General features: G+C 25.8%; 1 protein-coding gene across 1 annotated transcript; it reads right to left on the reverse strand.

The window, feature by feature from the left end:
• Positions 1-759: 759 nt before the first annotated feature.
• Positions 760-24,051, reverse strand: LOC105364595 (spondin-1-like). The gene is made up of 16 exons (XM_011502575.1): positions 24,005-24,051; positions 15,826-16,024; positions 8,795-9,023; positions 8,354-8,537; positions 8,109-8,273; positions 7,910-8,033; positions 7,667-7,797; positions 7,041-7,254; positions 5,810-5,981; positions 5,335-5,746; positions 3,315-3,531; positions 2,056-2,235; positions 1,651-1,758; positions 1,160-1,326; positions 994-1,075; positions 760-831 (listed from the first exon to the last, which is right to left on the reverse strand). Exons 2-16 carry the CDS (start codon positions 16,019-16,021, stop codon positions 797-799), a joined length of 2,616 nt encoding a protein of 871 aa, XP_011500877.1. The 5' UTR covers positions 16,022-16,024; positions 24,005-24,051; the 3' UTR covers positions 760-796.
• Between the last annotated feature and the right edge of the window lie 602 nt (positions 24,052-24,653).

Raw genomic sequence — 24,653 nt, forward strand, 5'->3', positions numbered from 1 at the left:
AGAATAACTTTATGAAATGCCATGATATTCAAATTAAATGTTGTTAAAGGTTATTTGAAATACAATATCTTGAATTATGCTAAAGTTTTTACATTGTAACAACTTATATTTTACATAAATTATAAAAAATTGTATAATTTTAACAAAACTAACAAAGTGATAATTATTTTACACAGATTGTAAATGTAACTAAGAATAATAGCGTAGAATGAAATTTTGTGTTAAGCAATGAAAATCATCATAACGCTGTTCTTCATTCGTTTCTTCATTTTTTCATACCAGTACAAGAACGATTGTAATTAATGCAATCAAGTAATAAATTATAAATCTATTGTTAGAACAAAAATGAAACATCGCAATAGATACTATCAACTACATTAAACTTAGCACATACAGTTCAATTAATTGAAAAAGTAAATTAAATAAATTGGTAAATCAACAATTATTGAGTCTTATTTGTTTATAATTTATTAGGAAGCAGTACAAAAAATAATTCCTATTTTATTTGAACTTTGACTATTATAGATGAATTTCACTCCAATTTTTATTACCGTATTTAGAAATTACACGTAATATATGAATTTGATTCTGTATTTTTTATAAAATATAACTTTAGAAATGTTTCCAATATTATTATAGTATGGGAAAATACAGAAATTTTTTTATAAGAGATCTTGTAAGAGATGTGTAAATAATAGTGATTATTTTTTTTTATAATTGAATGACTTTAGAAATGATTATAGAATTTTACTTTTCTACCTTCTTCATCCATAGGATCTGCTTTATTAATAATTCTTTACTTAACAATTCGTTTGCGTCTGCTCTCTCCATCTGAAATATATTTTAATAATAAATATTATGTGTTTACAAATACGTTTGCGATATAAGCGAATATTATTATTTTCGATTTATGAAATTTATTAGCTTTGTGCATTTCGTGTATTCTATAATATTCAAAATTTAAATTAAATAACATTGATTCTAAATATTTACCACACTCTTCCATAACTTTATGACACTTTTTTATTCGAAATCGCTTGGTTGGACAAGGTTTACCTCCGTTTCTAGCTTCTACCTAAACACGACAATTACAAATTCATTCTCAATAATTAGTTAATTGGTTGGTCTATTTATTATTTAAGAGTATTTATAAATATACCAATACAGTGCGATTGAGTACAAGATATCCATCACAACTCGAACATAGAAAATTGATGTTCCATTCTGAGATTTTACAATCTACTTTCTCATCGTATGGCGAGTTTGATTTGGTCCCTTCATGATTCTTGTGCTTTTTCTTACGACGTTCGGAATGATTTTCTTCGTCTATCAAATCAGAGAACATTGACATGAAATGACACTTTATGCCAGTTTACTCGGTTGCCTTGGTACATTTAAAAATAATGGCGATAAAATGAAGATAAACGAAAAATATCAATCGCATTTTAAAAATTACAATTATAGACACCGAATTAATGATAATAAGCCAAATAATACGTTCGGTATATGCAAATTAAAGAAGCATAGTTTTAAATAGATGTATGATAAATATATGATATGACAAGCATGTTAGAAACTATTAGCAGAATATATTATTGAAACTATATTTTTATATGAATAACAAAAGAAAAAATCGAATAGATAAGTCACCACATATACGTTTGATCTTGAAGTTTGTTGCATCATCGATTAGTGGTACATTATAAGTGACAATACTGCTCAGCTGTACTTTATAATTTCTTAAATTTGAGTTATCTTCTGCCATTTCACCGGTTAGTAAGCATACAAATGTTTAACAAAAGCTTTTGTTAGTAATCGTTGAAGTTATTATTAAAATTCTATCGTATAAAAAAACAAAAAAAAAACAAAAAAAATTATTCGTTGATAATTTTTATTATTAATATTCCTTATCCAACAAATGAATATTTTGTATTTATTGCATATTTATTCCCATTTCCCCGCCATTTACTTGCATTAAATTGCAGTTATTTTTGTCGGTATTTTCAGTCCTACAGCCAACTGTATTAAAATTGGTTAATGCATGAATGAACTTACGGAATGTACTGCAGGTTGATTGGCATTCTTGAAACGTTCGAAAATTGTTCATATTACCATTACAACCGGTATAATGAAAAATTATACATGTGCCCTTGGCTTTGTCAAAGTAGTAACGCAAAGAATTGTCGTTGTGTCCGTCAGGACACTCGCCAGGTTGTTTCGGCTGTGAGCAAATCACTACACCACCACAAAAAATTTTTCATTTAAAAGATTTTGTATTTTTGTTTCAAATTTTACGGAATTAAATGTTTGCAATGTCGAACATTTCCATGTAATGCAGGGTTATAACGTAGAAAATTTCAGAATGTCATTTCAATTTGAAGTAAGCTGAAGAATTTCAATGTCTTCAATGTGTTTTATACTTATTGCAATACGAAGTATTAATATAATTATCAAGAAGAAATAGTCATGTAAATTTAAACATCAATTTACAATTAATTTACGTATACGTATTAAAGGTAACCGTCAACATATTATTTGAACGATAAGTCTATACTTCTAACTAATAAACTCTGCAATTTAATAAACATTAATAATTTGTGTAATTAAAAAATTGATTTAAATAAGGATTTGTAATTTCATTTTTTTAATTTTTTACTTTTATGCGATATATCTTTCACCGAATAAAAACATTGTGGGAAAATTCTGCATGAATTTTGATAAGTCAATTTTTAAAGACGCCGTAGCTTTATCTGAAAATTGAAAGATGTATTATAAATTTTATTTTTATAGAATTATATTATTTTTTTTAATTATTTCACTGCAAATAATATTGTTAGATATTAAATTTGTTATATTTATTAATATGAATTATTAGAAAACTAATACAAAGTTTTATGAAACACATGGAGAACTTTCTTATTTTTATGAAGTTTTTAATTAGTTATGTGTTAGATTGATTTTCATAAACACATATAGAATAATTCTTGAGTACGTGAATTTTAAGTGATAAAGGACATGTAAAAAAGGAAATTGTCAGAACGTTATATTATCTTCAAGTAATAAGAGGTTTTATTAAAAATTTGTGTAATATTAAACGTATGAGTTATAAAATTAATTCCCAGCACTTGGTAATTCTTATATATTTGAAAAGTTTAAGAAAATTGATGCATTTAAATAAGCAGTAGGTATAACGTAATTCTTATTACGTAAATATGTAAGATGAATTGTCTGCAAGTGCATTGAGCGTAGTATACTATCTATAATGTATATTATAAAGTGATTTTTTATTTTAAAATAAGAATGCACGAAAATACCTTCTGTCCTCTCTTTAGTGATTTGGCAGAATTTGGTTTTGCCCTCGCACGACGTTAATTGGTATAGACACTCGTTAATGCTGACATCTTTCCCGACGTCTGGTGAATTGTTCCATTCGGGTTTGATTTGTCGAGATCGGCCTTTCGTACCTAAGCCACATGACACCGAGCAGGGACTCCATACCGACCAATGGGTGAAGCGTTCGTTTATGCATTTCTGTTCAATTATTAATACGTTACTGCTTACTGTAGTCTTATATCTTAAGTTTTTTTTTTTTTTTTTTTTTTTTTTTTTTTTTTTTTTTTTATCTTAAAAGTCTTTTAATATGTTGAAAAAAGGTATTTTTAGTATTTATATGCCATTCAGGAATCACTCAATGAAGTATTTCATTAATAAGGACATATATCTGACTTTCATAAATATTGCCAAATGTAATAAAATTGTATTTTATAACACGAAATCTATATATTCATAGTGAAAATAAACAAATGTAAATATATTGTACATTGATTTCATTTGTAAAAATATTGAAATATAAATAAAAATTGATGTTTTCAATAAAATTGTAGAAAAGCTAGAAACACTTTTTCCTGCAGATATCGATATGAATAATATTTATAGAATTTAATTGCAGTACATAAGTTAGAATTTTTTTTCCTTGTTATATTTCACATATTAAGATGGTTATACAAGATATAACTGTTGTCCAATAGTATCAATTTTGTTAACGACTTTACTTTTTCTATATTTAGAGATATGGAAATAGAATATGTTTTGTTTACAATTTTGTTTACTATAAGATAAATTAAGCATATGTTATGCAGTTTTTTTTAAATATAGTATCTAATTAAATTGTTATCTAAAAAAATATAACTATAGGATTCTATATATTTTTTTAATGTTTATTTGACAGTCATTTTATAGTGATCAGCAGGCACAGATTAATATGCATTATTTGAAATGTCTAAGGTCTTTTTATAAAAAGTATTTTTTTAAATATTTGAGATTTTGAAGCTATTATTAATATATTTATGACATTTTTAAAGAAAATGAATTTTTTCTTATACAAATGATTTAATTTGAATAAAATAAGATTAATGTATTAAATGAAAAATTCATGATAGGCTTGTATAAAATTAATTAATGCACTCACACACACATATATATATATATATATATATAGCAATTACAAATTTGTACAGTAATTTTTGTTATTATAGGTATTATATAATAAAAAGACAGATCGCTATGAATGTGATTTCGAATAACTTTTTTAATCGTCCAGCATTAATATTATTTATATGTTTGAATATATATATTTGATTGAAGACTAAACGTTTGATCAAATCTATTAAAGATTATTATTATTTTTTTCAATCACTTTAAAAGTAATAATCAATAAATTATTATAAAAAAAAGTTGAAAAATAAATGTAATAATAATGTTATCAAAATTAAAAAAAGATCGTTTATATTTCGAAGTTTGTTTCTAACAAGTAAGGTATATTTTATTAACCAATGATGATTATTCTTTTACGAAACCCATAAATTGTATGATTTTAATTGCATAGTTGAAAATAGTTCCCTTTATAATCCCTCTTAAATACATGCATAAGTGACATTGGCAAATAATTCATAAAGACGATACATGAGAATTGCAATGATAGTAGCAACGGCCGATTTATACGAGACGCTCTTAGCTTGGAAGTTAAAACAGTTACGAAATTGTTAATGGGCAATTAAATAAAGCAAAATGAATGTATAACTTATCAAACTTGCGTTTGATTTGCATTTCACTTGATGAAGGAGAGAGAGAGATGGCGAGATGTTCAGTCAATGGATTTTAGTTAGTCTCTAGTTCTTTGTTAGTTTAAAAGTGACACCTAATGGAAAAGTGAATATTATATTAAAATACGTTTACATTACTACGCATTTGACATTTAGTAGATGTTCCACTGTGAATTTTTGGAATAAAAAAAGCTGATAGCAGTATCTTCAGCTATCTCTTTTCACCGGTTACCTTCTCGCCATTCTCCACCCTCATCAAATCCTCGTTCAACACCTCGGAAACATCGGCTGGGGGCTCGCTTTTCTCTCCCATCTCGTTCATTTCTCTTGTCTCGTACATCTCATTCATCTCGCTCGTCTCGTGCATCTCGTAAGTCTCGCTTACCGGTTCCAGTTTAGCGATGTCCTTGATCGTAGTGTCGGAGATCCCTGCGAAATCCTCATTATTGCACGACGGGTTCTTACAATCCATGGTCTGCTGGAGCTCTATACTCGGATATAAATGCTTGCACTTTTTGTGGTGCTCCTTCGATCGGAAGTTACGTTCACGCGTTCGACTCTCGGGGCCACAAGTCTTGGTGCAGGGCGACCACTCGCTCCAGGGTAACATCGGGCACTTTTTTTCATCGACTTCCTGGGGAGGACTGTCGTGAACAAAGAAGACGCTTTAGCCACTCAAGGCGACGTTTTTACACGCAGTCACTTACCATATGAAGTTTTTCTCGGTGTAGCAGGGGATCCTTTTGCTGAGTGGTATGTTACAGTTGTGCTTCATCGCCGATTTTTCATTCTTGTACTTTCGTTGTCTGAGCTTTATGCCTACGCCGCAGGTGACCGAGCAACTCTCCCATTGAGCCCACGCAGTCACCTGACACGCCTCTAAATTCCCAAAAGCTTCAGGTTACTTTTATCCTCATCCTTCTTTATTAATTTTTTTTCTACCAGTCATGCACTACATGAGGGTTTTACTTCAATTTCGCGTGTGCTTCGTGACAGTTCATTAGGAGATCTCTAATCATTCTGCTAGACTGTTCTTCGGAGAAATGATTATTTGCTACGAGATTTCGGCATATTTACTCAATACGTGTACCGCATCATTCGAATACCATACAAATTAGGAATGACGTGTTAACAACATCCAATGCATCGAGTGCAAAGGACTTTCAAAATGCTTGATACATCTTGACACGCGAATTCGTAAATTAAAAAAAAAAACAAACAAAATCATTGGAATAATAATTTGAAATTATAATTTGTTTTCATATATTTTAAATTCATTGACACAGTGTAATATTAATTAATGAATAAGCTTGGCTATTTGATCTAATAATTATCCATAACCGTATATTCTAAATTATTTATACATTAAATTTATAATCAATTTTATAAAAAAATCTATCCTCGTGTATACGTACCGTATAAGTTAATTAATTAGCAAACAACAAATGTTATATTTTAAACTATTTGCAGTGTCAAATGCAAAATTTAAACAATTCTTATAATAAAATTTCTTTCGTTACCTACGTTATCTAATTCTCATCTAATTATCTATATTGCTCTCTCCCTCTCTCTCTCTCTCTCTCTCTCTCTCTCTCTTTATTTCTCTCTTCACCCTCTTGCTCTTTCTTACGCATTCTTTCTTTATTAAACGAAAATAAAAAGCTTACTTAAAAATTATATATTTATCTATTTGAAAAAGCAACAGATGAATGAATGAACGGAAAGAAAATTTTTACCACTCTACGGTAATATTTATTACCTGCATTTCATAGGATAAGCGATGATCAGTTTAATTTTATTTATTATTTACGTATATCATACGTATATAATGTGTGTAATCCATATGAATGTGAGTTGATTGAAACTAATGGTTCAAATGAAGCTTATTATAAATATTTAATGTATGCAAATAAAAATGCAAATGCAACTAATACTTGCTACGCATAATCGGTTGATTTACACCTTCATTATTCTCGATCACCGGCGACTTTTCACAGTTTTTTTCATAGATCCGTTGACGTTTAATATAAAGTTTGGCTAAAGGATTCATGTCGATGGCTGTTAAGTCGTAAAAAGGCGAACGTTCGTCCTCCGGCCACTTTGTTGTTATTCTTCTAATAACATCACGGGGGTTTGTCTCCGAGTTTATTGCCTATTGCCAATAGTATGTAGATGTACATTTCATTAGTTTTAGTTACCTTTAATTGTAATTTTTTAATTTATGAAAATTCAAGGAGACCAATTGCTTATACAAATTTTATATTATATTGGATTCGTTAATACAACGATGGTTTTTACATATTATATTCCAATGTTACATATTGCATTTTCTTTACATATTGGAAATGACATTTAATTGTATTATTTCTAAAAATAATTATTTTCCATAGGTAAAAAAAGCATTTTTTTAACGCGCCTTAAATTTTTGCCAAAAAATAATCGAAATTAATGTACAAAGGAAAAATATGAAAATCAAAGCTAAAACGAACTTGATTAAATAATACATTATAAGACTATAAAAAAGTGGATAAATAGTATAGGATTGCACTTATAAATTAACTTACTTCGTAAGTAATGCCATCATCTGTACCTGCGTCAATTGGATACAAGTTGAGCTCTTTTTGCTCAATCCAAGAACAATTAGGTAAACAGAGCTCTAATCCAGATACACCAACGAACCAATCAGGCGATGGATCTAAAACATATTCCCTCAGGCATTTTTAATCGTTACACGCCTCTCTATCTTTTCTATTCCTTACTGAGAGTGAAAGGCATAAAAACTAATTATAGTTATATTAAGTATATACCTATCATCGAGACCAGTGACATAAGATGGTGTTGTTGATCAACTTTAAATACTGCAAAAGTCTTACTAGTTATATTTGGAAAGTTTATACCTCTAGCTTTGATGATGGTTCTTATATGAATACTCTGTAAATAGAAAAAAATAAAATTTCAACCTAATGAGCTGGTAACTGAGCGTCTAACTTATTGTTCAGATTGTACTTTGTTCTTTAGCTCCGATTCTAAAATTCGAGTTAAGCCATTTTCAGCAACTTGCTTTAAGCCTTCACTAGCAAAACCATTGTATTTCCAAAAACGATATTTTGATGCATGTGAAGCGCCAATTACATCGGAGAATCTTGCATTCCACGGTTTACTCGGAAAATTCTGTTAAAAAAATTCAATTTAACGAAGAAATTCACCTCTATAAATAATTATATGTAATTATAACACAATGTGCTCATTACTTTCGGATGAGTATATCTTGACCAAAGTCCTTCAAAGGCGAGCTCGTACTTGGCCTCGTTACAGGCACAGCATTCTGTCAATACAGGACCAGGATCATCAACGGTAGTTTTGGGATCCTGGCAAAATTTTTTGTCCAAGTTCCCATCCATGAACCAAATTGATGGTGATTCCATTATCGACACTCTATGAATTACCATATTCTCTATTACTTAATCAAAATAACGTTCATCTAATTATCTTAATTATCATAATTATTATAAAAATAGGAAAACAAACTCTTACATTCTATTGAAATATAGACATATAAAGCTTTGTAGATATCTTTAAAACTTAGTATATAGAAGTGTTATTAAATAAGTAAAGATAGCAATGATTTCTAAGAACTCGTCATATAAGCTATGCAAAAGACCAATGTAGAATTGTAATAAAAATATTTTCACCTGACAATGACGCATCCAAAGCCTTCTTCAGGACTCGTCCAATAAGTGGAAATTTCATCTTTTGCAACTTGCGATACTTGTGTAATTGCATCTGGACAATCCTGAGAAAATTCGCTTATTTCATCGTTATAAAGCTCAAGTAAACCATGAGGAAGCGATTTGTTTTCATTTTCTACAGTTAAGTAAAATCTAATGAAGGTTACATCTTCTTCGTCTGATTTTACAACAACTGAAATCGTTTAAAAGAATATTACGAATAATCAAATTATGTTCTTATTGAAGTAATAATTGATTTTCATATAATTTAATGGAAATTTAAAGTAAATATGTATATTTAAAATGATATAATAATTTAATAATTTTATAACATTTTTAATATATATATTGAATACAATTTACAATAAATAACTGAAAATAACGTTGCAATAAAATTTATATACTTTAAATTTAAAATAAATATTAGTTTAAAATTATTTATCAATAATATAATAAGAAAATTTTAAAGATATAATATTATATGAATATATCTTATTGAGAATTTTAATGATATTATTTAAGTAATTAGTAATTTAGTTTAATAGTTTAGTTTGATAATTAGAAATCACACAGCTTAAATATATATACCTTATAAAGAATATATAAAATATGTATTTTCTAATAAAATAATTTTTAAATGTATAATATAAAAATTAATTTATACTTTCTTTAATAAGAAGAATTAATTTCACTTGCAATCTATTTTTGTATTACACTGCATGTGTCGATATCATTTATTCTTGAATGTATTATAATAAAATAATAAAACCTCAATATATTTAATTATTTTTTTAATTTCTTTTCTAATTTTTATAATTTTTAGAAGAAATATTTGGACGAAAACAAATTTTTTTTTGAATAAATAAAACTTTTTGAGACGATAAATAATAATGTTAAACCAAACATTTTTTTAGACTTCAAAAATGCTAAAAACCAAATATTTTGTTCATAAACGTTTCTTTAAGTTATTTATATTTTATTTGATATTTATTAAATTAATATATGCTACTTGCAAATAAGAAAATTTGTAAATGGGAAGACTACTGATAAACACTTTAATGTTACATATATAATAGATAAATGTAGATATCCTTTTTAAATATTCTTTTTACATATGTTTTTATATTAATATTTATTAGTGTAATAAAACCAAATAAATCGAACTTTATTCACGATATTAATAAATTCTACAGTTATTATGAAGGTAGAAAGTATAAATAGTGTAAGATATATATAGCGAACTATTTTTTTTTTTCGAAATGCTTAATAAAAATATAGTTTAATAAAATTTTATTTACATAAATGAATAAATATTGCTCACTTCTTCATTATTATTTTTATCCTTCAATTATTCGGTTTTATAACTGTAAAGAATAATAATTTTACAATCGTAATATTACACAAATTGATTCTAGATTAATTTTAATAAACATTTAATTTATCAAGTCAAACAGACGGGAGTTAATATTTTGGAGTGGATGTTTGATTTTTCTTAATAAAGAGAGGATCTAATAACATAATAGACCATTACTTGCTTTCTCACTCTGTTCATCTTTATCTCTATTCAAGCTGCGTCCAGCTGTTGACTGAATTTATGGCTTCGTCCCTTGCATTAAAGGTCTTCGTTAGTCTGTACTCAACGAAATATATATGAGAGAAGAGGGCAGAAGGTGAGCATTTAACTATATTTAGGGCCATATATTGCCATATTATAAGTGATATATACATACATAGAATGTCTGTATAGTTTAGTATAAAAAGTATAGTGTTTAAAATTTTTTAATCGTAAATTTAATTATCAATATCAAATATTTCATACATGAAAGGATAGACTGAGTATAAATTAGGGTATTCGCATACTTGATCATCCAAGAAATGTCAGTTATAACGAAAAATACGTTATGGTTTTAGTAAAATATTCAATACAGAAGAATCTATATAAAACAGCATAGTACACTCGACAAAGTGAGCAACAATACAATGCTTATGTAGAGTTACGTAAATACAAAATTTATATAAAAACAAAATTTGACGAAGATCTCATCTTACTTTTTGGCAATTATGATCATATTATAATATTCATATTTCAATATGTATTATTTAAAGTTTATTTGTTATTCTAAAATGAATATACAATAAACGATTCATATATCGCTATGATTGCTTATATTAAATTTTTAATTATTAATAATTCTTAAATTATTAAAGCAATAAGTACTATCTGAATATATTTTATTTATATACGTATAATTTTAATTTATCCCAATTACATTTTAATAAAATGAAATCGGTATTTAAATATAAAGATAATTTTACTCGATATTTACTTGAAAAAGTAAGTTTACGTTTCTTAAAATAGGATAAAATAGAATTATCCAGTAATCAAGATTAAGTTGATTTAACCTACATTCAAGCTTAACAATATAGATAACTATATATATTCTATAAAATAAAATTCACGAATATCATTTATATCTTAGATTATTTTATTCGATTATTGATAATAATATTTATTATCAAAAAAAGGTTGTTATTTTTAGTACAATATTTTTATATCGATTATATAATACTTTAAAAATAATTAACAATTACAAATATAGGTACCAGTTAGTTATTATATAAAAATAAAATAATCAGGTTTTAAAAGAAGGTTAAAAATTAATTATTTTTATACACATGATGAGCTGTCTGATTCTTATTACGTATCATTACAATAAGTAATTTTTTACTTAGCAAATATATGTAATTTTAAAGTAAACATGATTACAAATTAATTTTCATTATTTAAAAATGAATATATAACTTATTTTAATGTTAATTTTATCGAATTTTATCGAATTTTATCTATTTTATAACGAATTAAATAATTTAGTAATTTAATTATTTTCTTTAAAAAATGTTTATTTCTAGTATACAGTTTATTTTTTAATATCTATGTGTATAAGTTATTATTTCATTAAAATAAAATTTAATTATTTAAGTAAAACCATTTCAAGAATTTTAAGTCGAATTGAATTGAAAAAATTTTAGTTATTTGAAATAAATAGAGCGAGAGTATCTTTCTGAAATAAATACATGTGAGATACCGGAATTTAAAAACAGATATCATTAAATAGTTCTATTTATTATTAAATTATATTTGCATTTTCTAAATGCTGTATTATGGTATAGTTTGAAGCATTTTTGAAACGTGGAAAAACATTTCCCAAACATTAAATATGCGCTTGATTTAATAGTGTAAGATTTTTCTACATTAACTTAAATGCTGATTCGTAGAATTTTAAGTCAGTCGATCGCGCATTAGTGATAAATTACGTAGTATATGTATTGTTAATGTAATTAAATTAAAAGATGAGAAAAAGCATATACGATCATTTTCGCTGATTAAAATTGACGGAGTAAAAGTAAATAATTGAATATATGCAAAATATTTTAGTGGAAATATTTGGGTGTGAATGAATGTCTGTAAAACCTCATGTCTAACGCGATTCATAAAAATGTTTGGATTAATTTGCAATTTTGATCTATCATTAAATTTTGGAAATTCAATGGTAAAATAATGAATTGTAAAAGAATTGTGCGCGTTAAAGAAATCAAAGGTTTTATATATTTATTTACTGTAACAAGTAAAGGCAAATTTCTTCTGTGCTGTATACGGAGTAATATCATTGATTATCCTAAAAAAGAAGATTAAACAAGTATAATTATGAAAAGATTAAATTCGATTAAAGGATATGTGCTTTAATATTCCATTTTACCCACGAAATTTTTCAGTGGCCATAAAATTATAATGATAGATGGTCAGCTTAAAGAGTTCGTTCGATAAACCATTGTTTCGAACAAAAATTGTTTTCTTATAAATTATGCGCGTACCGTTTTTCAAGATAACATTCAATGAAATAAAAATATTTCTTATTCCATAGAAACGGATGAACATTTCAAAGCAAAAAATAATAAATTATAGATAAATAAGAATATGTCTTGTTAATGTAGGAAAATGTTAATGTATTGAAGACTATCATATGTGGTAATCAATCGATCAAAAGCTATCAAACTTATGAATCAAATTTATCGGAATTTTCTTTTTAACGAGGAAATGCGTTAATTTGTATGTTCCACATGTTTAATGTTGATAATATCTAGAGCATTCAAAAGCTTTCGAGTAAGACTCGAGTCAAACAAAAATATAAAAATATGAAAATTTTAATCGTACTTAAAATTTTTTAGCCAATTGAATATATTATAATATATCAAATATTATATGTCATATTACATATATATTTGAATTTATAATAAAATTATATGATAATTCGCCAGCTATAATTTTAACGATATTATTAATTGAATAAATATTGTATGCAAAAGGTCATGAAACCTCGTAAATATTCAGTAAATATTCTGCAGTATCCGAGTAACAAGATAATTATTGATCCTCGTGATACGTTCATAAAATAAGCTAGGACAATTCAACCTAACATTATTCAATTAAGTGAAGAGCTTAATAATATAATTTCATAAATTTAAAGTTTTTCAACAATTTTTTTTTCGTAATTGTATGACTCGATAATGAAGATATAAACAAGACCATAAATATTCGTTGCTACTATATAACAGTTTTCTATTCAGATTATAGAAGAAACTTCAGAAGGTGTGTTATTTATTATAAAATAACGATTTTCAAGCTTCAATTAAAAGAAATAAATTATTGATAATGATAATGGAAAACATAATTCTTAAGAGATGACTGATGACAATGTAATGTAGAAATTCTATAATAAAAAAAAAGAAAAAAGCTAAAGAAGACAATAGCTTGTTATTTTTTTATTAACAATCACTATCAGCATTACCATTAATGACACGATACATATCTTATGCATAAATAATTTTTATTACAATTTTTGACAAAGACTGTACCATCAATTCTAGGTGTGGATGACACCACGAAGCACCTCGCGGGTTTCTCAGCCTTATTCTTCTACAATCTTGAAAGGTAATTTCGACTGGCGACTTGCCAGACTTTCGCGACAATATCACAGCTCGTGAGAGTTCATTATTTTTCTTTTTTTTTTCCTTTATGCAGAACGTCAGCATTATATATGGCCTCTATTGCTGGATTTTCATTATATTCAAGTATCAAAATGCGATTAAAAGCGCTAATACATTTTCGTTGTTTGATCAAGATGGAAGCTTAAATTTATTATTACATTACTTTTTTTTTTATTCTTTATCATTCTTTATCATTATTCATCATTGTTTTTGAGGCATACAGAGAACAAGTGAAAAATTTGAGAACCGAAGACGAGTAAGTAAGTAATAAGTTCGTAATAGGGTTAGACTCGAGGACAGGAATTGACGAGAACAGGAAAATGCAAAAGTATTGACTTTCGGATGTCATTGCTTTGGTGAATGAAGTCAACTTTATCATCAGGAATAAACTTTTACTGTCTTTGCCGTCAAGTCTAGAGTTTAATGAGTATCAGAATATTAAATAATACTCTAATTTTTAGTCAACAGTTTTTATAATTGTAAAATATTTATAAATGTTTATATTTATTATAAACTACTAATAAATATTACCATTAATAGATAAAATATATAAATATTCGTTTCGATGAATGTGAAACCGACTAGTTTAAAAATACAATCGATCAAAAATTTATCTCCTGCAGTTAAATATCATATTTATAAACATTAAATTATTCTTTCTAAATTATAAAAGAATTACACTTCATTTGGTAATGAAAAGTTATCAGTAGAAAAAATTTTTTTTACTTGAATATGTAATTATTAATTCACTTAATAATTTGTTATAATGATATATTGTTTCTCAGTAATACATTGCAAACTTTATTTTTATCATGAATATATTTGCTTAATTAACAAATTTATTTATTATCGTATGTACAATAGGATAATTGCAGTTAATTATAAAAATTTAAAAAAAAAAAAATGATTATAGCACTACCATTATCTTTATAAAATTGAATCAATTGCTGTCGTGGCAATTAAGTCTTATATTAAATTGCCGACAATTCAAATATATAATGCATAATTATGCTCTTATAATACTGCATCAAGAATTGTAGAAAGAGCATTTGAAAATTGGTTGTAATGATAAACCGTTTTATTAATTTAATTGATATATAAATTTATATATATATATATATATATATATATATATATATATATTTAATTACGATCGACATTATTTTGAATATTCATCGGACTATGATCTTTCAAGAAAATTATTTTAAAGTTTTAAATTATTTTTCAAAAATAAATTACAATTTATATCGTATTGGTGTGTAACAGGTGCCTACGTTGATAGACAATAACGAAGATACGGAGCGAAGAAGAAATAACTAGATAAAATGAGTAATTAACCGAACAGTTAATTGAATCAGTAGAAAAAAAAAGAAGAAGAAAATATTGCAATAATAGGACGTTATTTCTGACATCAGTTAGCGATCTATTAAGAATGATTTCATAAATTAGCAACAATATAATACAAATTATTATTTCGTGAAACATTCATTATAATAATATGCATTTCATCGTAAAACTCCTTGGACGTTTGTTGTGTAATTGTCAGTCTTTTCATTAATGGTTTCAAAAAATGGAGCTCTTTAATACTATGAATTAGTATTGTTCACATTACAGTGCAGAAATTTTTTATAGCGAAATTTTATTATTTAATGGCGAAAATAAATATTAAGTTCAGTTTTAAACGAACAGGATATAATTAGGCTTATTAACTATAAAATCTTGTTACGCATAGAAGGTGAAAGTAATAATTAAAGTTATTGATTTAACACAATTTACACCTGCTTAAATTTAGAAATACCGGCTATTCGAACATTATAAAAAATTGATATAATCTAAACTTTAAGAATTTGAAAAAAAATCAATCGACCACAATTAAGGGTAATAAAATCATGCAACGAAATCAAAACAAACAACAAAACTATATATTAAAATTTGATATTATAACTTACTTTGATATTTCGTATTGGGTATATAATTTCTATATTCTTCGGTAGTGTTGATTTTTAGTAAGCGAATATGGTATGTATATGTAATTGAATGTGGTGCTTTGATGTCATCCCATTTTTGTTCGCAATGAGTCGATGCTTTTGTAGTTATCACAAGTAACAGAAGAAATATATTCCATTCGTTGAAAGCAGAGGACATTTTCTATAAAATAACAAAAACAAAAAAAGAAAAGAAAACATGATCTGTTAACGAAATATGTTTGTTAATAAAACAAATATTTGGTTTTGTAAAAATATATTCATTACAGAGATAAAATTAATTTTATAAACAGAATGCATGTAGGTGTATTAATTGAATTTAAAATTTTTCTCTCTATTAAACACGTTTTATTTCAATTGATGCGAGTACACTCTGTTTTGATTTCATAGCACTGTTAGTTATGGTACTCGGAATCGATGCAGTCTGAACTGCCAAAAATTTGCCGCAATAAACGATGTGCGCCTGTGTGTTTGTGCCTCTTCCCTTGTCACTTCGTATCTCTTTTCGTTTAATCGCGCCCTTCTTTATTCTATTTTTCATAAATATATACGCAATTTTATATCACACACAGTAGGCACTTAAATAACTCATAATTGATTGTTGAAGCCAGTGTTTGATATATTTAGTTCGAACCAGAATTAAGGGATCCGGTACAATAGTAGTGTATGCTTGGGTTGCACCGATACAGCATTAATGAAAGGACCTGCTAACACAGTCTCTAATTATAATATTAATTTATTTAATATTTATTGGCTTGTAATTTCATGTTATACTATGATCGATTTTTATAGTTGGTTTATGGTCGAATACCTAATATGCCAGAGTCCTCTCTAATCAAGAGAGAATTTTTATTAGAGATCCCGTGGTATATGTTGCTACTACGGTGTAATTACTTATAGACGTTTATTAGTATATTTATTGTACGTAATTATAAGGCTCCGATGTAAATAATAGCTGCATTTTTTATTAATGACCATAAAAGAGTTACAATGGAATTGCGAATTTATTTTCCGAGTTATTCTCGGTACTTTTGCGTCTCGGAGAGCAGACATTTGAAATAAAAATACAATACTGAACGATAACAATACATAGAGAATCCTTTATATAAAGATAGAAAATAATAGACTCATGTTATCATTCCTTGAGTAAAATAATGAAATATACGGAAATTCAATCAGGTTGATGACTAATATCTTAAGCAAGCTCTCAATATATCATATTTGTTTTATTACCAATTACCAATATAAAATTATAATATATAATTTGTGTACTTATTATGGGTAATTACTATTTAACTTACATATATTATATCGTTAGATACTGTATAGCTCACAATTTTTTCTTAAAAAAAATATTCTAGAAAATATATTGTTTTTATGATTTTATGAGTGAATACATCATATTACAGTTATTTATTTCTATATTGCGGTATAGAACTATATACAACGAAGAGAATTTGTATAATTTTTTTTTATATATTTTAAAATATTCAGATTTAATCAAAACTTTCTACATACTTTTAAAGTCTAGGAAATAAAAAATTTGAACACAATGTAACATTATTTCTACCATATAATTTTACCTTCGAGTAAAGTGATGTAAAGATAATATAAGCTTTCTGTAATTTAATTATATATTATATATATATATATATATATATATATATATATATATATGTACTATATATTATTATATTATATTGTATTATATATTATATTATATAATATTATATGTATATATATTATATATTATTATATATATATATATATATATATATATATATATATAGTATACTATATAAGATTTCATTATCATTGAAATTTTATTCAGTATTTTGTTATACAACGTCTTAATAATAAATGGCTATAAAGAAATTCTTTAAATTAAAATTTAAAGATAATAATATAATAAAAATAATATTCTTAATTACTAGTGCCAATAACAATTAATTTATATAATTAGAAAAATATAACAAACCGTGTGAATTTATAAAGATCTAGTTGTATTATGAATAAATAACATTGTTATTTTACAAGTACATTAACATTTTAACATTGTTGAAAATATCTCGTAAAAATTCATTTGCAATAAAAATTTTATTTACCATTTAAACTAATATAATCTAAATACATTCACTGAGTTGTGAAAATATATATTTATAAGATTATTATTATTAAATATAAATTATGTATTTAATTGACAAATTATACTTTAAAATACAATGCATTTTAACGTTATAATATGGTAAAATACTTTATTATGAATCTTCATGATCAAAAATTTAAACATCGCGTCTTATGTACTCACAATAAATTCACAAATGAATAAAAAGATAATGTCAATATCAATATTAATCGAATAATTAAAATATTTTAATAATTTTATACACAAGCATTTAAGCGGAATGAAAAATAGACTAACTATCGATTCTTTAATTTTTTAATTTTGGAAAGGTAAAATAAATTTCGACTGATCTGAAATTTCTAGTTGCAAGGATGAATTCTATGTTGTAATAAATATTGAAATATGTCTGTTAATTAATGGTTTGAAGAATTATATCGACTCATCTTTTTCAATGATACATTTGACAATATTATTACTTTCAGTATTTAGTTTACTATTCATTTTCATTTTTCTTTGAATTATTTCTTTATTTGATAAATTATATTAGGAATCTTATAGTTTCTAAATCTTGCGAATACATGAAAAGAAGTAAGTAATTTCTAAATACTAAATATTTTGAATTTTCTTTAATAATATTTCATTCTATTCTATTACATTTACCAATAAATGTAAGCGCTCGTTAAAAATAATATATTACTTATATTGATAATGGTTATTTTGTTTTAATAAGCGATATTTTATATAGTTAGCTGAATTTCTATTACTTCCAATATAAATCAATATGGTGCAATAATAATTGGTATCAATTAGTTAGGAGTCAAATTCGTTGAAACAATGAGAGCCATATATCGCTTACCTTGCTTTTTCGTAAGATGTAAACGTTCGAAAAAACAGCTATTTTTCACATTGGATGATTCTATAAATGAACAAATTCTCTTCTTTTACTGCACCATCACAAATCTAACAGACATGATAATATGCGGGCTCAGACCCTTTTCTGTCTTACTTTATCAAACAGCAGCTTATTTACAAATAATACGCTTTTAAAATATTGTATGAAACAGACACAAATTTACTTCTCTCCCACGCCTTTTTCTATCTGCATTTGATCATTCATAAATGTTTTTATTATAGTTTATGCAATATTAAAGATGCAGAAAATTTCTTATTTATTGATAATATTTAAGAGAATTTCATAATTTTTATCTTCAAAGGTTACTACTTGTATAATTTATTAGTAAACAATTTCTTTTTAATTAATTACCATTCTAATAGTTACTAGATTTAAAAATAATTATTTTTATTAACAGTCACGTTAAGGCAAGTAAATAAAGTAGTAGAAAATGTTACTGGCAAAACGTTTCTTTGACAGATGCCAAAAATCAAAAGGAAACCTCGAAAGTTTAGGTTCTTGAGAAATGTATTGAGGTGTAAATCAAACTAAGAACACTCAACCAATCTTCAAACCAACGATTGCTTTCTTGTCGAGTATAAAGACTAAAAGAAAGATAAAAAAGACAAAAACACGATAGAGGGTGGGAAATTACCGATGATCTGATAAAATGTGTGAAACTTGGTGAAGTGTATTTCGGAATATAAATTTTTTTATAACTTTTTTAATCGATATTCTGGTAGTTTGATTATACCACAATTAAGATTCTTACAACGTAATATATATATATATATATATATATATTGCTATTTAAATAATTCCATAAATCCGTATTTATCATAAAAAATACATTCAATTTTAATAACATGTAAGGATTATTCGGATTTGAAACGTAGTTTAAATTAATTTTATTTTAACGACCAAACGTTTCATACAATTAAGTATACATTACATATAAAACTATAATATTAAGTTAGATTATAATGTAAACCATAGCCAATAAGTAAGTTGCAAGTAATCTATACTGGAAAATACATGGTAAATACCCCATGCTAAATATTTATAATAAATTGACAAAGAATACTAATTTTTAATAAAAACACTGAATATTTTTTTACGTATTATTGATGTATAAAATCATTTATAGTACGTTTAAGTTCTAGTTCTGAATGTGAAGTAATTTAATTATTAATTGATTAAAAATAATATCATAATTTAAAATTATATAAAGTTGGTGCATTTTAAAAGGATTTATATTAAAATTTAATTACTTCATATATTATTTTGTTCAAAGTATTCAATCGTGAAATCGAAATAGACTGACATTTATTATTAGTAAAATGAAGATGGTTCGTTATTTCGAGTAGTTATAAATTATAATTAGACAGTATTATTACTGATATAATTTATTACTGATATAAGTAGATAAGTTTAAAAATAATATAAAACGTTCCCAATACAAGTTCCCAATGTAATCATATTTATTTCAAACTATACCAAATTAATGAAGGTATGAAATTAAATTTATTGTTTTCTGTTTTTTTTTTAATAAATATTCTATAATAATTGGGTATATAATTCTTTTTAATTTGAAGTTTCTGAAAAAATAAACAATTAAAGAATATATTGAGTGTAATTAAAATAAATACAGTCAATAATTTTAAAATAATCTATTTAGTTATCGTTTATGTTGAAATAATTTATTTACAATGTTGAATACATTACAATAAAATTAAAGACATCATTTACGTTATTAATAACAAAGGAAAAAATACTTTTATTTGAGTGAAATTTCAATATTAATATTTGCCTAGTTTGCATAATTTGTTGCATAAAATTTATTATCTACATATTATCCTCAAAAATTAATCTATAATGAAAATCTAATTTCTATTAATCAGATAAATATAAATGAAAAATAATTATATTTTAACAGATTTAGGAAAATAAATATCCCACTACCTAGTAAATAAATCTAGTAATAATGTAAAATAAACTAATATTTTATTTAATTAATTATTTGATTACGTTTAAGTTCTCTGGATATAAAAACGATCATTTATTTTTAATATTTGATTTTCACGATTTAATTTATGTATATGACTGATTTATGTATAGTGTACTATAAATAAATTCATGGTTTATAAAACTTTTACAAACACAAACTAGCCAATGCTATTGGTTGATATAAGAATATGACAATTAACAACATTTTATAATGGACTTTATAATGGACAAACATTTTATATTGGAGAGAAAAATGATAATTGGAGGGGTAAAAATAATTTTTCGCAGATAAATTATTTGGAAAATATTACCGTCCCGAAATAAGATTCATTAAACTATTTCCAATATTTTTGTTTTTATTTATTAAAATAATAATGGAATAGGATGAAATACACATTATTTAAAATGAAATGTAGATAGTTATAAATTAAAAAGGTAACTCGTTCAGCTTGGAAACGTGTCATTTAATAAACATCTACTGGAACTAAATTAATGGGATATTAATTTCCCTTCGCTCTAAAATTCCAAGATAATTTCCTTCGTTCAAAGAACTTTTGCTCATTATAATCAATGCAAAAGTGAAAAAACAATGATGGGAAGATACGATCTTATGAAACATCAAACTATTCCAGATTAATAGAAGTAATTTTAATTTTCCTAGAAAATGACAATTAAATGAAAAAGGAAAGCTTCATCAATGGATCGATAGCTATAATTTTTAAGCTGATGAAGAGGAAATGATAAGGAAGATTTACGGAACATCTTGAGTAGAAAAGAATTTTTATTGCCTTCGTTCATTACTTTCTTCTTACATTATACGTTTTTTCTTTCTTGAATTTTATGCATAGCTTTTGAATTCCTTAAGATGTAATAATTTTTTAAGATATTTCTATTTTTTTTAGGAATAAAACTTTTAAAGTTCAATAAGTTCATGATTTTAGTTTCATCGCTTAAAAACTTTGTAATACGTATTCTTTTACATCAATGGTATGGATAAGTATAGTTATTTAGAATATATTATCACCAATTTAATGAAGTCGTCTAAGTTTCAAAGTAGTAGAGTTTTATTTAAAGTGTAATAATAATCTTGTATGCCTGGAATCTGTCTGAAGTCTTAATCGATAGAATTAAATATTTAGCTGTACATTCAAGCTAAAATTATCGTTAGAATCGTTAAAAATATAAAGGAGATATAGTACAGGAGATATAGACGGAGAAGTAGTGCGTTCAATTTGCGTTATAGTAGGAAAATATTTTAATATAATAAATAAATCCAGTCATATCTCTAAAGCAATATACGGTTGTTGATTGTTAATTAGAATTAATTATCATGTTTTAAGAGAGAAGAATCTGATTGAATTACTTTCAATTACTTTCTATATAATCTAATACATGTAAAAAGTTGATAAAAAGCTTTTGAGCGCATTTTTAAATATGGTTATTAAATCTCAGGCTGAATAAATTAAATAATAAAAACATAGTATTATAATGTTCTTAAATATTTTCATTTATTTGTATCATTTATTATGAGTATTTGTTATTAAAATTTCTCTAAAACGATGTTTGTTATGCATCCAAAGTTTATATAAAGAAATAATACGAGATAACATTTTATATAAAAAAGTGTATATATATATTAAATATATAATTACAAAAAGAATTTCATTACTTTTTTTCAGTTCTTATCGAAATGAGTATAATGCTCTCAATGCAGAGATTTTATTTAAATTTAATTGCTACTATTGTAAATTCATTTTAATATCAAACCTTATAACTGAAATTCTCTATATAGTAGATTAATTAAATGCATAAAGTAATTGAAAATTTGTAAAAGAGGCTCTTTTTGTAAATTCTAATTAGATTCACTGGAACTCACTTTATTTACCGACAATTGAATGAGTGTATTCAAGTAATTACTTAGTGTATATTTAAAATTTAATCGACAATCTTGACAAACCGATGTATATTATAGCTACACTAAATTTTTTATCAAAAATATCTGAGAAAAAAGGTCGCAGCTTCGATGATTTAAGCAGCCTCAAATAAGTTGGAAAAACGGAAGGAAAAGCAAAGTGGGAACTGAAAAAGGCGGATTGGAATAAGTCATAATTGAAGACTTCATCGAAACAGCTACTCCGCTCATTTTTTTATAAGCCTCAAATAAGTTGGAAAAACAGAAGGAAAAGCAAAGTGGGAACTGCAAAAGGCGGATTGGAATAAGTCAAAATTGAAGACTTCATCGAAACAGCTACTCCGCTCATTTTTTTATTCAAGTAATTTTAATTCTATTTGCATCAACTTTTTCCGATGTCGGGACACGACATTACATTTGTCAACCAGCCGATCTTGTTCACGCTTCCTTTTTGCTGATATAAACATTTATCGGAAAAATCTACATCATGCAGATTTCGAATTACGCTTTGAGCGGTGTTTTTGATTTTCCACATTCACGACTGGATTAAAATTTTCAACGTATCACCGAAGAAGAGTAGTTGATCCTTGGGACGCAGCAAATTTTATTAGTGCATATAACGATCATCGCTACTTTTTCAAGGCGCAAGTATTAATTTAGCTTCGCATGCAAAAAATAATATTGAAAACGAATTTTAATATATATATATAATATAAATAAACTATTGATAAAAAAGTATTAAATTCTTAAAAGATGTTGTGTTCTTTTCCACAAAGAGTTTAGATGGCATAAGGACATGAATGTCAATAGTAGCGAAACGGAAATCAGAAATAAAGTTTTTTTCAGTCCAGCACAATTGTAACAATCTTGAACCAAAAGAGAAAGTAAAAGCAAATACAATGACGACTCGTAGTGAATAAAGAATCAGATGATTTAGTAACCAATGATAGAGTCTGGAGGATTGTCATGGGTCCGACGATTGCTCCGTGCGATCTCGTTTCCTCCGGCTATATAACTTAAGCTTTTGAAGTTTATTTCTAATCCGACCGAGCTCAGCACGGATACCAGTGCAAATTACTAAAAGACGTCAATTCTCTCTCTTTCTCTCTTCTCTTTTTTACAAGAATAAAAGAAGATTTGATCGTGGGATCTTACATACACGTAACTTTCCTTATATTCTTCTATACAATCATAAACTTGCACTTACCAAGTTTGTCGAGGTCGTTTAGAGTGTCCTAAAATATTACTCGTCCTGTCTCTTTCACAAGCTTCTCGTAATATCGAATGTGCAGCTAATACTTACGTCCAATACTTCGGAGGCTTGTGAACAATTAAATGCGATCCGTTGTCAAACACTTTTACTATTCGTTTTTATTATCTTCCACTTTTTCAAAGTAGTACTGCAGCGTTCGTTTTTATCGTTTTAAATATATCGAATAGAGATATCTTAAATTACGTTTCAAGTTGGATTTATTCGTGTAATCTTTATAGATTTAAAGTACGGTTGAAATTCATTTTATTTTCATATAATATATATATATATAATTAGTCGTATGTAGTACGTAAAAAAAATATCTTTTTCATCCACTTTTTTCAAGCGTGAAAATATATTTTTATTATTTTTTTTTTAATGAACCTATTCATTTAGAGAAGTTTTAAAAGCGAATTCCCTTATATAAATCATTTACATTATTCTTTTTAATTTAATATGCGTTTAATTAGATATTGTCAATTTATCCTCAAAGTGACGTATTCTGCTCATCTAATTTTACAACTGTGAAGTTCATAGTTAGATTAAGATGTAATTAATGCATTAGATAATGGACTCATTTGTTTGTTGCGTTCAAAATTTTATG

Source organism: Ceratosolen solmsi, unplaced genomic scaffold, assembly GCF_000503995.2.
Source record: "Ceratosolen solmsi marchali unplaced genomic scaffold, CerSol_1.0 scaffold39, whole genome shotgun sequence".
NCBI lineage: Eukaryota > Metazoa > Arthropoda > Insecta > Hymenoptera > Agaonidae > Ceratosolen > Ceratosolen solmsi.